Source organism: Thunnus albacares, chromosome 3 (assembly GCF_914725855.1).
Source record: "Thunnus albacares chromosome 3, fThuAlb1.1, whole genome shotgun sequence".
Lineage (NCBI taxonomy): Eukaryota > Metazoa > Chordata > Actinopteri > Scombriformes > Scombridae > Thunnus > Thunnus albacares.
In genome coordinates, this window is record NC_058108.1 from 16,936,801 (window position 1) to 16,952,325 (window position 15,525).

Consider the following 15,525-nt stretch of genomic DNA (forward strand, 5'->3'; position numbering starts at 1 on the left):
GCCTTAAATCTGATCTGCTGAAGCTAAGATTTTCCCAGGGACTTTTACTTTTTAATTTGCTGACAGTATCCAATCATTTGTATGCGGATGATACCCAGATGTACATTTCTCTGTCTTCTGACAATCTTATGGTCCTATAAGCAATCTGAATAAAAATAAGACTGAGATACTTGTACTTTAAAAAACCAGAGACACATATTTGATTCACACCTTGACTCACTGTCTCTGGATTATAATGATCAAATCAGGAACCTCTTAAATAAGTTTTTACAGGTCTCAAGGTCTTGTCCACATTGTGTAATCCACAATTGCATGAAAACCGTATTTTAGCACAGTATAGATATTGTTAAACCAACAAATGCAGAAAAGATATTGTGGTTAGCATTGTGTATGTGTATGAATATATTTCTTTTTATTCTCCAACAGAGGTGTGTGAGGTGGACTGCGGCAGCCATGGTGTCTGTTATGGCGGTGTGTGTCGGTGTGAGGAGGGCTGGACGGGAACTGTGTGTGACCAGAAGGCCTGCCACCCGCTGTGCAGCAAAAACGGAGTGTGTAAGGAGGGGAAGTGTGAGTGTGACCAGGGATGGACTGGGGAGCACTGTAATATTGGTGAGTGGATCAAACACACTCACACATACACACACACACACACACACACACTATAGAAAAAAAGTGTAAGAAGGGAAAGTGAGACTGTGACTGAGATGTTACTCAGTATGCACAAACATGGCACATGGAATCTAAACTCCCACATTCAAGCTACTCTTTTACTCTTTTTCAACTCCTTGAAAAATATATGTGATCTGTGCAAAAATACTAAGAGGAAGCATTTTTTTTACCTTTAGGTAGCTGAAAAAAGATAAAGTTAGACGAATCTGGCATTACTCAATGACTTACTCACTTCAAGGATAGGAGAAATGTACAAAACAATAGTACAGCACTGCACAGCCTTCAAGAAACCTGGAGAGAAGAACCTGGTGGGAAGGTGACCTCCTCATCAATAATAGAACACGATAGAATCCATGACAGATATATTAATATCTCTTCTCTTCATGGGTGCTGCTGGAATAAGATTAGAGAGAAGTGTTGCTGCTAATTATTTGTTGGTTATCATTGTTGCCCAATAAAACCGGAACCATGATGGTGCCACTAGTGAAAATGACATCAAGGTTGTAAAAAGCAGAAATGTCCTTTAAAATCAGTCAAGGTTGGCCATCAGGGTGGGAAATGCTATCCTCATCTCCTTTTTATTACCTGGGGTTTCCCCAATAGGCTGTATCAGTTTCCAAGGCTGCAAAAAGCTCCATCTTAGCGGGACATTTCTGTCTATAACCACTCCTAAAAAGCTTCTTTTCTTTTTTTATTTTAGTATTCCAGTCTATTGAAAATGTTTCTAGAAAAGAGTCACAATCTAGCTCGCTGCAGTGAAATTTAGAAAAATAAAGTTAGATTTTAGAAAATATAGATTAATTGCGCTGGAAACAATTCTTACTGTGCTGGCAGATTTTTTCACATTTTAAAAGAAAAACTTTCATTAACTGGCATTAATTGACTTTTTGGTCACAAACAAACTGTAAACACAACACTGACATGTAATAATAATAATAATAATAACAATAATAATAGAAATAATACCTTTTAAGTTTGGCGAACATTAGAATTCATTTGGACTTGTGTTTTGTCTACCTGATGAATGTCAGAACAATATTCACTCAGCTTTTAGCTCTCTTTTGATCTTCACCATTGATAAATTGTTGTTATAAAAATATGGATAGTATCAACTTTAAGGATTTAATTACAGACAGAAATGACTTCATAATGAGTGCATTTATTCAGTGCAGATATCTCTTGAAAGAATGGTTAAATTTCCATATGTAAAAAAGGTACTCGACATGTGGATGTTGATCTGGATTTTTCTGACATTGAAAGAACAGCTTGTTTAGTATAGATGAATGGAGCACTAACTTTCCTTGTTATTTTGCTTGGTACCTGCAGTACAGAAAGTGGGATTGTTTTTTTTTTTAAGTGAGTATCCATGGCAAGGTCAGAAACCTCATCCTTTTGTCTTGTAATAGTTTAACAGTGAAACTGATGAGCAGTAAGGCCTTTTGTGGTGGCTATTTGTTGTCAAACAGACAGACAGCTACAATATTGCTGGGAAAAAGCTGCAAATTGGCTTCAGTTATTGTCATTTAGACACACACTGACACACAGGGAGAAGGACACTGAGAGCATAACAACAGTGAGATGAGGAGAAATCCATTTAGAGTGCTTAGCCAACAAATGGCTTGTTTGTTTAGACAGATTGTATGGCTGGGGAGAGGATTCATACAGGACGCTCTTTTCTTTTTCCCGTCTCTAAGCATCACATCGACATCTTGTATGAGTCTGCTGGAAACTGTGACCTCACTGTAGAATTGTTTCCATATTCATTAATTGGCTGTTTTTATATTTCAGCATGGAAATAGTACAGTGTACATAATGCCCAATGAGTTTTCATAAAGCCAGCACTATCCAGTCTTTATCTAGAATACAATATATTGATGCCTATTGCTCTGATCTTGGAACCTGAAAATTCACTGACCATACCAGAGTTAAGGAAGAGTCTCAGATGAATATGATGATGAGTAATACAAATCCTCTCTCTTTCTGTCTGCTTTCTCTGCCTTCTTTTCTCTGAACCTCTTTGTGTCTAATTTAATGTCTACTTATGTCCGCTTTCCTCATTCACTTGCCTGGTGAATCACAGTGTGACTTTTGTAATGAGCTACCCTCGCTGATGGTGATACTGGAGTCTTTTCTGCTATTCTTCTCCACCCAGCCTACTAAATGCTTTCTTTCTTTCTTTCTTTCTTTCTTTCTTTCTTTCTTTCTTTCTTTCTATTTTTTTTATTTCTTGTTCCCTCTTAAAGCTCACAATCCGGATATTAGAGTAAAAGGTACTGTACTCTTTTTTTCTTCCTCTCATCATCAGCTTTTCTCTTCCTCCCTTCATCCTTTGCTTTTCTCCTCATATACTGTGGAGCTGTGGCTGCTTCAGTGATGAGTTATTTTGTTTTCTTTATTTATTCAGACTTTTTTTTATATATATATATATATCCAAAGTAAAAAAGTTATTTTTTCCTCTCATCCCCTCTATCATTTTACCAGCACTGACAACATTGACAACATTACTGTTACTGGGCATTTAAGGATTTTAATATCATCCTTTGCCGAATGTACAATGACTTTACTTTACTGTGTCTGTATCAGATGGCAGGCACACTTGGGTGTTTTTCAGATAAATTAAATTTAAGAACTGTTAAGTATTTTGAGTCTTTATTTCATCTACTGGTTCATCAGTAGCTTCACCTTTTTTTGTGAATGCTGTATCCTTCTTACCAACTCAAATACCAGCTTATCAGTGGCTTCAGAGTGAGTCCCTAAAATATTTTAGATTTCTGGCTTTCCTTTTACTGCTGGCTCCTGGCTGTCCTTTTACTATGAATTAGTTTGATGTTGGTGACCTCTATTTTATGGTGTCTGTACAGCTGTTAGTATCATTGCAATGAACATCTATAAGCAAGGGATGTTCCCTTGGTAGTCATGCTAAATGTTTTAGCTGGATCACAAAATAGGGGAAAATTAAGCATAAAACAGAATAAAATGCCCCTGGAAAAGACAAAAAAAATCATCTTCAAAAAATATGCATTACTTTTATTGTTCTTGTTGTTCTCTTGTAGATACAGTATGTTTGACATAGTAATATTTGACATTTTTAGTAACTTGGGAAAGTGTAATACTCATGGTATAGTTTTACTTTCAGCAGACAAGCTCACTAGCAGCACAGACAAAAATAATATTGAAAGTTTTGGATATAGACCATGAAATCCCAGCTCTGCTTAGGAATAGTTTTCCTGTAAGCTGTTTCCTCTCCTGTCCCTGTTATGTCTATGCATAGCTCTACGCCCACATGTGTGTGAATGGGTTTAAGCAACTGTAATCTGGCTCACATAGTTGGCTTTGTGCTGAAGATGTCAGTCATATGTTATTTTAGACAGGACATTTGTGTAATTGCACGTATTTGCACAACTGCAAAGCAAATGCCCATTGCGCTGTCACAATATTAAATCATTTTAGCTGTTTCTAAGCCTTCTTCTGTTCATCACACATTACAGGTGTATTCTGGATAATGACATGAGAAAGGCAATGAAAAAGAAAGCATATTCAGGTCGCCTTCCTTTACGTCATTTAAAGAAAACAGTTGCAGTCACTTTTAGTAAATTCATTGCTAAAAAGGCTGTTTCTATGACTGTTCTTATTGCATATTATTGCATCCTGCTCACAGTATACACTTGGATATAGTGTCTGAGACGTCTGCCTTTTGAAGCCTCTCTGACATCTCTGCAGGCTTTTGAAGCAAGAAAACACAGTTTTGTGAAATTGGGCAAAGCCTACAGCTGAGGTTAGACACAAACAGCAACCACCACAGCTGAACATGATACACTGAGAGATATGTCAATCAACTAAACATTACCCCAGACATGCTCTGATTCAAGTTTTTAAAAGACTCCAGTGATTTTAGTATTGCACTTCCATATAGATGGGGGATGGGTGAGAGATGGATTAAAACAGGAGTGGTGAAAATTGATGCAGGAGAGGATGATCCTGATGAGGGCTGTAGCCAGGATTTTAGAAACACCAAGGTCATGAGCCTAAGACACCTCACCCCCTACAACATAAACAGTGTCTGTAATGAGATGTCAACAGTCTCCTGTATGAGGGTCAGATACGCTACATACCCATCGACCATCCCGACCTCCAATCCTCATATTTTGTCTCACTACCTAAAGGGAACGCTACTTCCTGTGCTGGAGTTTCCATGTCACACTCGTGTGTTGCATACAGGACCACATTGGCTCCAAACTAGTTGTGATGTGACAAATCATGCTCGTAGTTACTCCTCTTAAAGAAGACCTATTATGCTCTTCCTTATTTTCAGTCATATAAATAATGTTACAATATTAGATGTTCATACTAAACGTGGCCAATGTGTCACATAATGATGTAAATGTATGTAGAAGTCATCCTTGTGAGCAAAAACCACAGGCCTCAGACTGCTCTGAGCACTTGGTTTCCAACGGCAAGTTCACTGCTGCGCTCTGCTAACATTATGGCCTTTTTTCATTGTTTTGGGGGTAGTCACACCGAGACATGACTTGAGTTGAGCTGGCACGCTGTGAGTGTTTTCCATTACACAGCAGAGCAAAGTAAAATAAGTTGTTTACCTGTTTGAGGGGTGCTGGTCGTCTGCAGCTCTTCATCAAACATCATCATCACTGTGGCTGTTTCTGCTTGTACTAGTCCTCCCTGCATTATTTCTAACTGATATGCTCAACAAAGAGCTCCAAATATCTCAATATCTTGTGTCGACCAGTTTTAAGCACCACTAATGAAGCTCTGCTAATGCGGTGAGGAACATGTTTAATTTCCTGTAAATTCTTCACAATAAAAGTCTCCTGTTATTTAGTCATTTAAAAGCTTATACTTTGAAGCAGTAAAGCAGTAGATGTTAGGTTTGCATCAGCGGTAACTTAACACAATTCTGATATGTGCTGCCCGTCAGTAGGCTTCTGGAAAGCTGGCCAATCAGACCAGAGAGGGCTCATCGAGAGGAGACAGGAGCTAAAACTGCCTGCTAGAGACATAGGCTGAATAAAGGGCCAGTATAAGATAAATAAGGAGTTTTTTGAACTGTGAATCACGCAAAGCTACTACTAGAGAAGAAACAAGAAGAATTAAAGCTGCAAGCAGCGAGGAACGGGCCCTCTCACCTCACGCACATTGGAGGGAGCGACAGCAGTGGTATCACTGTTGGAGGTCTGTTCACACGTCTCTGAATTGTCAGAATTATCATACACTCTGTGAATGGATAAAATATTATTTCCTGTGTGCAGTACATGGTGCTGGAGATGACATATTGGAAATAGTTTATATACTTGATGAACTATGTGTCTTTTAGGCTTCACTTCCTGTTGCCAGTAGACAATACTACATAAATGAAATATTAATGTAGCAATACATTTACCAGATGGCAACTGACTTGGATATACATTTCATAAATATTGGACATTGCATATAGGAGATACAGACAGGGGACAAATTAAAGGTACAAACAATATAAAGTTTTAGGCCACCATGTGCCACCAGAACAGTTTCAGTGCACCTTGGCAATGTTTCTACAAATCTGTGGAACTCTACTGGAGGGATGAACAACATTCTATTAAAAGATTCCCTCATTTGATGTTTTGATGGTGGTGGTGGAGAGTGCTGTCTAATGTGTCGGTCCAAAATCTCCTATAGGTTTTCAATTGAGTTGAGATCTGGGAATTATGAGAGCAATGAACCCACCAAATTTCATGAACATCAAAGAAATTTTGTTCCAGAATGACCTTGCGTTTGGGGGCACTATGGAGCCTGCTGACCACACCCAAGCCCAATCACTACAGAACAGACAGTTATAATTTCTGTAAATTTTATTTCCCAAATAAGAAGGTCCAAAAGTTGTTTAGAGGAACTGCTGCGTAGGACACTTTATTATGAGCATTATTAGCTCATTAGCATTAGCATTATTAGCTTCAACACTCAGCTGTGGTGGTGTCTGTTTGATTCTGCTTGTACTAAGCACGTCTTAAGAAAATACTGCGTATCAGTACTGTATAACCATTTCCCACATTTCTCCAGCTTCTATTTGATTGCAACTGTATCATTCTCCGTCCAAATTCTATTGTATTTATTGAAGAGGTGCTGGATCGCAGTCTTTGATTTGAAAAAGGTTTTGTTTTACAATCTTTCTCAGGTTACTCTTAAAAAATGTTATTTGTGAAACCTTTCAGTGCTCCCCTTTTTAAATTTGTATTTTTATGCCAGCTGCCTATTGTCCTTCTTCCCTCTTGTGTGATTTCAATGTGAATGAAAATAGATTTGAATGAACAGTTACTTTTACTCTGTTGAGGTTCTACTGCTGTGTCTGTTTTTGCACTACCGTGATCCCAGCTCTTCCTTTTTGTCCTCTTCTTCTTTTGGCTGCTGTTTCCATCTAGCTGTCCATCACAGAGAGTATATTTGGCAGTGCTGCTTTTGTTCGATTTACGTTTTTTCCCTAATTTTCCTCCCTCTCTCCCTCGTGCCCTCTCCTATTCTCAGGATATAAAGGTAATTCATGCCAAAGATTTAATTAAAGGCCTTACTGTCCCAAAATACAACCACTCCACGCTCTGCTTTGTTAACTCCTGTTGATCTTCTCTTTATTTTTTGTTTTTTTATTTTTTATTTTATTTTGGTTTGTGTTTTTTTGGTTTTGATCCAGTTTTATTCCATTTTGCTTTATTTTTACTTTTTTCTTCATTTGTCTGTCTTTCTCAAAGCTCGGTGTATCTGTTTTTTCTTTTTTTTTTTATCATGCTTCTTGTATTATACTTCTGCCTTTTTTTCTGGCCTCAAATATTCCTTTGTCTGTTTTTTTTTTCTGGTTACATCATTAATTTCCCTGTCTCTGATTCTCACACACAAAACTCAATACAATACAAATGCCACAAAAATGGCAACGCACGCGCACACACGCACAAACACACAAGCACACACACAAACACAAACCCAAGGTGTGTGACTCCTGTTTCGTTTTGCATCCAGAAGCCTGATATATATGTCTGTGTTAATTTAGCCAACTGCTGTCCCTCTGTATTTCGTCTATCTATCTGTTTTCTTTCCTTCTCCCCCCCTCACCACCTTTACCTGTCTCTCCAGCTGGGCTTTGCTTGGTTCTGATGTCACTATTTTTTAATCAGTCTCTCAGATCGCCAGCCTCACTGTCTATTCTCTGATCAAGGAATGTCAAACAGAGGCATAAAGTATAACCTTTGGAGGCATGCAGTCCAAACCACCCTGTCGTCCCTATACTTTGTGCGCTGTGTATCTGTCTACCTGTTGTGTTTTCACATGGATTTTAACCTGTGATTTTGTTTTATTCACTGACTAGAAGAACAAGGCCAAAGGAATCCGTAATACTAAAACAAAAAATCCTTCCTTTGGAAGAGAAGTTGCAGTCTTTGTCAGCTTGCTGGGTGTTTAATTCGGGTAGACTCCACTCGGACAGATAAACTTTAAAATTTTTAACATTCTCAAAATGTGTTGCTTTCAACTTCGAAGTTGGCTTTTCTTTGTTCTTTTTTTTGTTTGTTTTTGAATGCCCCGTTCTCCATCACCATATTATGAGACAATAACAACTTTCTTTGTTTACAGAAAAATCAATAATTTTATATCCATTGATGATTGAAGCCATGCAGCACATAGTAGCCATTTTGGCTGTAGGCAATCTTAGTGGTTCATGTGAAACTACAACGTCAGTGCATTTCACCGAGGGCTGACTGTCTGTCTGTCTGTCAGTCTGTGTCTCTCACATGTGGATTAATGTATTTATCTATCTTATTTGTCTACCGATCTGTCTTTCAGTGTGTCAGTCCATTTGTTGGAGAAAGGTGCATTACAAAGGCCAAATGCCTTTATACACATCAGGATTGAACCAATATGAGTTTTGGAAGATTGGTATTTTTGGACTGAAGCTGCTGACAGCTAAAGTTTGTGTTGACACACGATGCCTTTAAATTTAAAGTTTCCAAAACAGAATTTAGGCCTTCCCGGGACAGTGAAATAAAGTATATTTAGGTGTCATCTGAAAGATATTCAAGTGACTAGAGGTCTGGTTTTCATTATCATCTGATATAAACCTGTTTATTTCTAAATCATTCTAACCATAACACACACACATAATAAGTTGTACTGTTTGGCTGGCACAGACTATAATTCATGAGGAATGTACATAAGAGGTGTTAATTCACACTTCTACAGTGGTGCAGAGTACCGCTAGACATGTGAAATGAAGCTGTTGTACTGGTCTTCAGAGTTAGGATTTGCTCTGAGACTAGTCTGATTTAAGTTCAGCCTTTGTAAAAGAAAAAACAATAAAATAAAGATTGAATTTCCATGGTAACAATCAATTGTGCATACATTTCTTTTACTTTCCTGATCCTCATATTGCTTCACTCATACAGACAGAATTTTCTGAATGTCATGTACTTACAACAGCTAAGTTCTCAAGAGAGTGAGCAGAGCTGAGCAGCGGGAGGAAGTTTCCCATGTTTTTTTATGAACAGCTATGCTTCAATTTTAATCACTACACAGGACTCGTAACAGTTTACACCCCTTACGCACATAACTGCAATCCTAAGAGTATTTGGCACTTCCGACTTTCATGTGTAATTCCAATGATTGTTTATTCGGCTGTTAGTGCTTCTAGTGTGCAGCAGTACCATGCAGCTGACATGCTGATTTCATGTAGCTTTTGTAGACAATGTTTTATTTGAAACAAAATTTGAACCCTACTTATGATATTTAAAAACTTGACCTCTTTGGAAAATTAACCTAATTTAGACATTTGTCCTACTTTTCTTTTTTTTTTACATCTAAACCAAAGTCAAAGTCCATCTTTGCACAAGCTGCTGCTCTGATGAGTATGGATGATTTCTCAGTTTATTTCTAGACCACACCATGTGTATTTGTTTTTATTTTGTCAGATGTGTGAACAGAGAAATAACTTAAGTGTGGTGTAGTGGAATTTTACTTAGCAGTGTAAAACCTGCAGTGAGCCCTGCCTTATCCCTTAAGGAGCTGCCAACCTACCTAGGGCTGTTTCTGACTTTCAGTGGAGATTTATTGTCCCATGATGGTCTCAGTGCTGTTTCAGAGAGGGAAACACTGAGTGTGCTGCATTTTTTTGTGATCCAATGAAAAAAAGAAAGAAAGATTACTCTCATCTTTCAGAGCTCCAGTGCAAAACTATCATCACCTACCTTCAAAACGTGTATTGGTTGAAGCCTATTTCACACCCTGATGGCCAGCAGTGACCCCCTCCCACTCACTCACACTGCTCTAACTCTTGTAACCGTGTTTGTTCCCTATGCTCAGAGGGTTGTCCAGGTCTCTGCAACAACAATGGACGCTGCACCCTGGAGGCCAGTGGCTGGCACTGCATCTGCCAATCAGGATGGAGAGGGGCCGGGTGTCACGTAGCCATGGAAACACTCTGTACCGATGGCAAGGACAACGAAGGAGGTATGTTAGTGTACGCTGCAAGAGTGTGTAGATAGATGAACAGTTACATTTATTTGATGGATGGAAGGAAGAACGTTGGTGGAGGCAGAATGCAGATTATCCAAATGTCCAATCTGGAGCTAAAATGTTCAGAGTGCAGAGAGAGAACTTTGCAAGAAGTTAGCAGTTCAGGAATTAGTCCAGTCTTCATATTCCTGCCATACTTTAGAAAGAGGTGTGAGCTTCATGAAGAAGTCACTTAAGTTCAAAGGTGCAGTGTGTAGGATTTAGTGGAACCTACGGTGGCTGCGAAACTCACGAAAACCATGAAAAGGCCCTCTCTGGAGCCAGTGTTTGGTTTGTCCATTCTGGGCTACTGTAGAAACATGGCAGTGCAACATTACGGGCCCCGTGGAAGAGGACCCGCGCCCTATGTACATATAAAGGGCTCATTCTAAGGTAACAAAAACACAACAATTCTTATTTTCATGGGATTATACATGAATTACAACATACTTATGAATATTATATTGCATTTCTGCCAAGTCCATTCTGCTAGCTGCCACTAAATTCTACACACTGCACCTGTAAAATGTTACTGCAACGATTTCTATATATGCATAATGTATAAAATCCTGGATATTTGGGTCACCCCTGTTCATCCATGAGTGATTCATGTGGTTTTAAACATGCAGTGCCAACTTGTTATGATCTGCAGAATTTAAAGCCCTATACCATAATTGTATGCACCCTCATGTAGATATACAGAGCACTGAGAAGAATTAAGTCTCCATTAGGTGAAGTGTGATCTCTACGATTATTGCACGAAAATTATTTTAGGGCTTACAGTTGTCTCAAAATTTAAGAGATCCTCATCAAAAATGCTGTATTATGCTATGTGTTTATATAAAAAAAATCAGTTGATACATCATTACCAGATTTTTTAACTCTCATATATCAATATCAGTAATGACTTCAGGAATCAATTTACAGTTTATCAATTTACAATCTCAAAGGAACTGGTTGCTTCTCTCTGAGAGTTACACATTGATGTGTAGGGTACCTGCAGTAGGTGTCAACTCACTGTACGTACAAACTGCAGCTCCTCACCTGCTGAAAGAATGCACAACATGTAGTATCAACATTGATGTGACAGCAAGGTGGGAAGGTTGCTGAACACCAGTCGAGATTGGGCCTTTCATGTGAAATAAATGAACTGCGGTGTTCAAAAGGCACAGACACAGGCTTTCAAATAGAAGCATAAATAAAACTCGAGCAGTTGTGCATTTCTAGAGGAAGAAATGAAACCATGGAATTGAAAAAATGGCATGGATGTAAAAAAAAAAAAAAAAAAAAGTACATTCATGGTGCAAAACATCAGCAGCTTTACAGCAGCTGCTGTTCTGAGCCACAGCGTCAAACCTTAAAAGCAGGAGAGTTAGTTTGATGAGAGCATGGTGATAATTGAAAAGGTGGAGAGTAAACATAAACATACAAAATTAAAAGACAGAAGAGGCTGAGAGAGGAGGGCCTCTCTCTTTCAGTCAATGTGTGTGTGTGTGTGTGTGTGTGTTTAATGGCAGTCCCTGGTGCCTGCTCACCAGATGTACAACTGGCTTTTATAAACTAACAGAGACAAATGGCAGCCCAGATTTTATTACCTTACATACCTCCTTCTATCCTCCTATCCTTCCATCTATGTCTCCACTCCACTCCTCCCTCTCTCTTGCTCTTTGTCCGTCACTCTATCCCTGCCTTCCTAATCCTTCTTTTTCCTTCATTCCATCTCTGCTCCTCATCTTTTTTTTTGCAACCCTCTATCCTCCTTCCTCTCTCCTTAACTCTGTCTTTATCCTTCTTGGCAGCATTTAATAAAGACATACTGCTCACATTATAATTGTACTGCATTTCTCATTTTTTTCTTTGTTCCTCCATTCTTCATTTTTCCCCTTATCATTTCTCTCCATCGCTGCCTTTATTTATTTATTCATTCCTACCTCAGAAGCCTATGTTTGACATAGCTTATTCAGACAGCACAGCACCTCTCTTTTCCTCCTTTCTCCTTCAATTCATTATCCTACCTCTATCTTTGTCTCTTTTTCATCCCTTTATCCTTGTTGCTGCTGCATTCTTGTGCTCGCTGTATCCCTGCATTGTTAATTATTCTTAATCCCTTCATCATCCCTCATTGCTTCTTAATCCCTCTGTTGCTTCCTCATCCCTCCCTCTATCCATCCTCATCCACTTTGCATCCCTCCACCTCCCCTTCATCCACCTATAACTTTGCATGTGTGTGTTTGTGTGTGTGTGTTTTTGTTACCTCATTGGGACCCTTTCTGGTATAAACACCGACCTTGTCAGAACCAGTAGTCCTCATGGGGACCAAAGTCCTGATGAAGCAAAACGTCATTTCTGAGGTCCTGGTTATGGTTAGGGTTAGGGTTAGGATTTGGGTTAGGCTGTCCACAATGAATGGAAGTCAATGCAGTGTCTGGATATCTGCGCAAACTTGTGTGTGTGTGTGTGTGTGTTTCAGATGGTTTGGCTGACTGTATGGATCCAGACTGCTGTCTGCAGCCCTCTTGTCAGAACCAGTTATACTGCAAAGGGTCACCTGACCCAGGAGAGGTGCTTAGCCAGTCTGCGTCCTCATTGGCTCCTCAGCAGGTAAGTAGATCCAATCAGAAATAACATCCTGGTACCATTTTTCAAAGTAGCAAAAGATACCAGGAAGGGTGACAAGAGGCAGCAGTATGTCTGTGCCATGTTGTCTTAATCTATCTTTCATTTTCAATATTTTTCATTTATTTATATTCCTGTAGGCTGCCAGGTCTTTCTACCAGCGCATCCACTTCCTAGTTGGTCCTGAATCCACTCATGTCATCGCTGGAGACAGTCCATTCAATAAAAGGTAAGCATGCCTCTGTGCTGAAATCTGGTTGTACAGCAACATCATTAGAGCTGCAACATGAGTGGTCCAACAGGTTGTGAACAAATGAGTTTAATCATGCTTTTCAAACTGACCATTAACAGATGAAAGCACATGTCTGTTGTAAGCATCTAATGGATTTTGCTCCTGCACACAGTGTTGCAGTGCAGTGGGTGACTGTGTGGCTTTCTTTATACAGCACAGAAAAAAATCACCAGGGCTTCATTTGATATAAGAAGGAGTAAAATTACTTCCTGTTCTTCTACACAAACACTGTTGTTTTTCATCATAGTGGGATCATGGGTAATGTGTTTCTTTTCTTACTCATGTTTTCCTTCTATAGTGGTGATTGTTTGATTCATAATATTTCTGCCTGCAGGTCATAGCTTAGCTCATAGCTTTTATTTACCATAAAATGAGCAGATGTAGGTGGGTTGGTCTGTCTGGATGAATGTGGGAGTGTGACATAGATCACAATGCAAGGACTTAAGGTCTGCCATTTTTTCTTGCCACAGTCCATTTTAGCCCACATCTGCCTCAGACATAACATTCATTAAATATGATAAGAGGGAAAGAGAAAAAGAGTGAAAGGCAGAGCTACTAACAGGGAAGAAACATGACAGCAATTCTGTTCAGCCATTTTTCTGCTTTTGTCCCATTTTTATGCTAGCCTTAATGTTTCAGAGCAGAGGGCCACAACCCTGTAATAAAAATGTCCTGTATTTCCATAATGGAATGGGGCTGCAACCTTATAATAAAAATGTTTTATTAGACCTCAAAACAATATTGAGTCTGTGTGTGTCTGTGTGTCTGTGTGTGTGTGCGTGTACATGTGTGGCGGGAGAGTGTTGAAGGGCATTTAAGAATGGCTGTTTTACACTTTAAAAAAAAAAGAAATATTTTTTAATTTCCCCTTGAGCCTACAACACACACAGTAAGTGAGAGAAAGAGAGACAGTGCAGCATTGGTTGAGTGAGAGGAGGGAGCGGTAGCGAGAACAAAGCCAGTGAATGAGTGAAATAAAACATTATTTTCTTCCATACTGGTGACATTATAAAGCAGAAATAAATAACCGTCAAATACTCAACAGATGATTTACTGTGGAAAGAGACACTCTTAGTGTCATTCTCCTCCTCTGCATTTCTCCTTTTCGTTCATTTATTACATCCAACTAATGCAACAGTAAATGCAGTGAATAACAGGACACATATGTGTTGGTTCTGTGGTGTTGGCATTTCAAATCTGATGCCTGCTGTGCGCCATAGGAGCATCATTTCACCTGCATCAAATGAGGTGCGTCAATTATCACTTTCAGTGCGTTTTGGCCTTTATTTTCATCACATCCATCAGTAATAACTCACCAAGTTGATTGCTGAGGTCAAGGAATACAAGCACTCAGTCAGGCAGGTGTTAAATGAAGGTGTAAGCTGATAAAACTAAACTAAAAAAAAAACAAAACAAAAAATCTAAAATTAAAACTAAACTGATTTTGAAGACAAAACAAAGGTGAATAGTAAAATTATGAACAATGAGGTATTAATTAACCAAGATTTTGGGTGCGCTCACTTTTGGTTTTACTTTCACTTTTGGAAAGTGGTTTATTGTAGATAGCACACACAACTATGGCAGTATGGAACTTCAACGTTTTTAGCGATGCTGCAGTGTTCCCAATCTCAACAATGTCTTTTGTGAGTAAAGTAACATTACTGGTAGAAATGATGGACAACCTACAAAATAAGTTGTAATAAAACAGAATTTTGTTTTAACTGGATGAAAAATGAAAATCAATGTAACTAATGTTCAGCATGCACAAACACATTTTTGTACATTTTTGTGATGAGAGGTGGTCTCAGAAGGTAAACCAGCAGGTGCAATTTCATGCCAAAGTTGCACCTAATCAGCATAAACTCATATATGGTACGTAACCTTTATGTAATCAGGTAATCTCATTAGGATCAAGATCTCTTTTGTGAGAGAGACCTACAGCAGGGAGAAAGAAAACAAAAAAAGCACATATAGCATCAGACCAATCACAGACAATCACTGAATAGACTCAAGGTTAAAAGTTTAAAATCAACCAGAGGAATGCAAAGTGATGGAAGGTGGTCTTCCCAAGTTCAGTATTTACCTGAGGAGTAACTAGAGTTTAACAATCCTGAGATCTGTTCTGCTGAGCATTGGTTTTGAATTTGACAAGAGAGGTGACATAGTGAGGCAGCTTTTGCAGGAGACATTTATAAATAATATGATACAATATAGTTCCCTTCTTGTTGCTAGTGAGGACCAACAAAGTTTTTCATATAATACACAGTGGTGTGTAGGATATTTATCTCCTGTAATGAAACACGAAGCACTGTGATAAAATGCATCATGTTGTGTAAAGGTAAAGCCAGCAGCATGAGAATACAGCAAATCTTTGTCATCAAACACAGACATGTTAGTAGAATGTACAATCATTTTCCTGT

The 15,525-nt window shown here is 38.7% G+C and overlaps 1 protein-coding gene across 7 annotated transcripts in view; it reads left to right on the forward strand.

Moving 5' to 3' along the window:
* The window catches only part of LOC122979333 (teneurin-3-like), a 370,351-nt gene that overhangs the window by 276,125 nt on the left and 78,701 nt on the right, over window positions 1-15,525 (forward strand). For all 7 annotated transcript variants that reach the window (XM_044346691.1, XM_044346690.1, XM_044346688.1 and 4 more), the window contains 4 exons: window positions 427-612; window positions 10,006-10,152; window positions 12,668-12,798; window positions 12,954-13,042. In XM_044346691.1, the coding sequence (XP_044202626.1) occupies window positions 427-612; window positions 10,006-10,152; window positions 12,668-12,798; window positions 12,954-13,042 (553 nt within the window). The remainder of the gene's footprint in view (window positions 1-426; window positions 613-10,005; window positions 10,153-12,667; window positions 12,799-12,953; window positions 13,043-15,525) is intronic.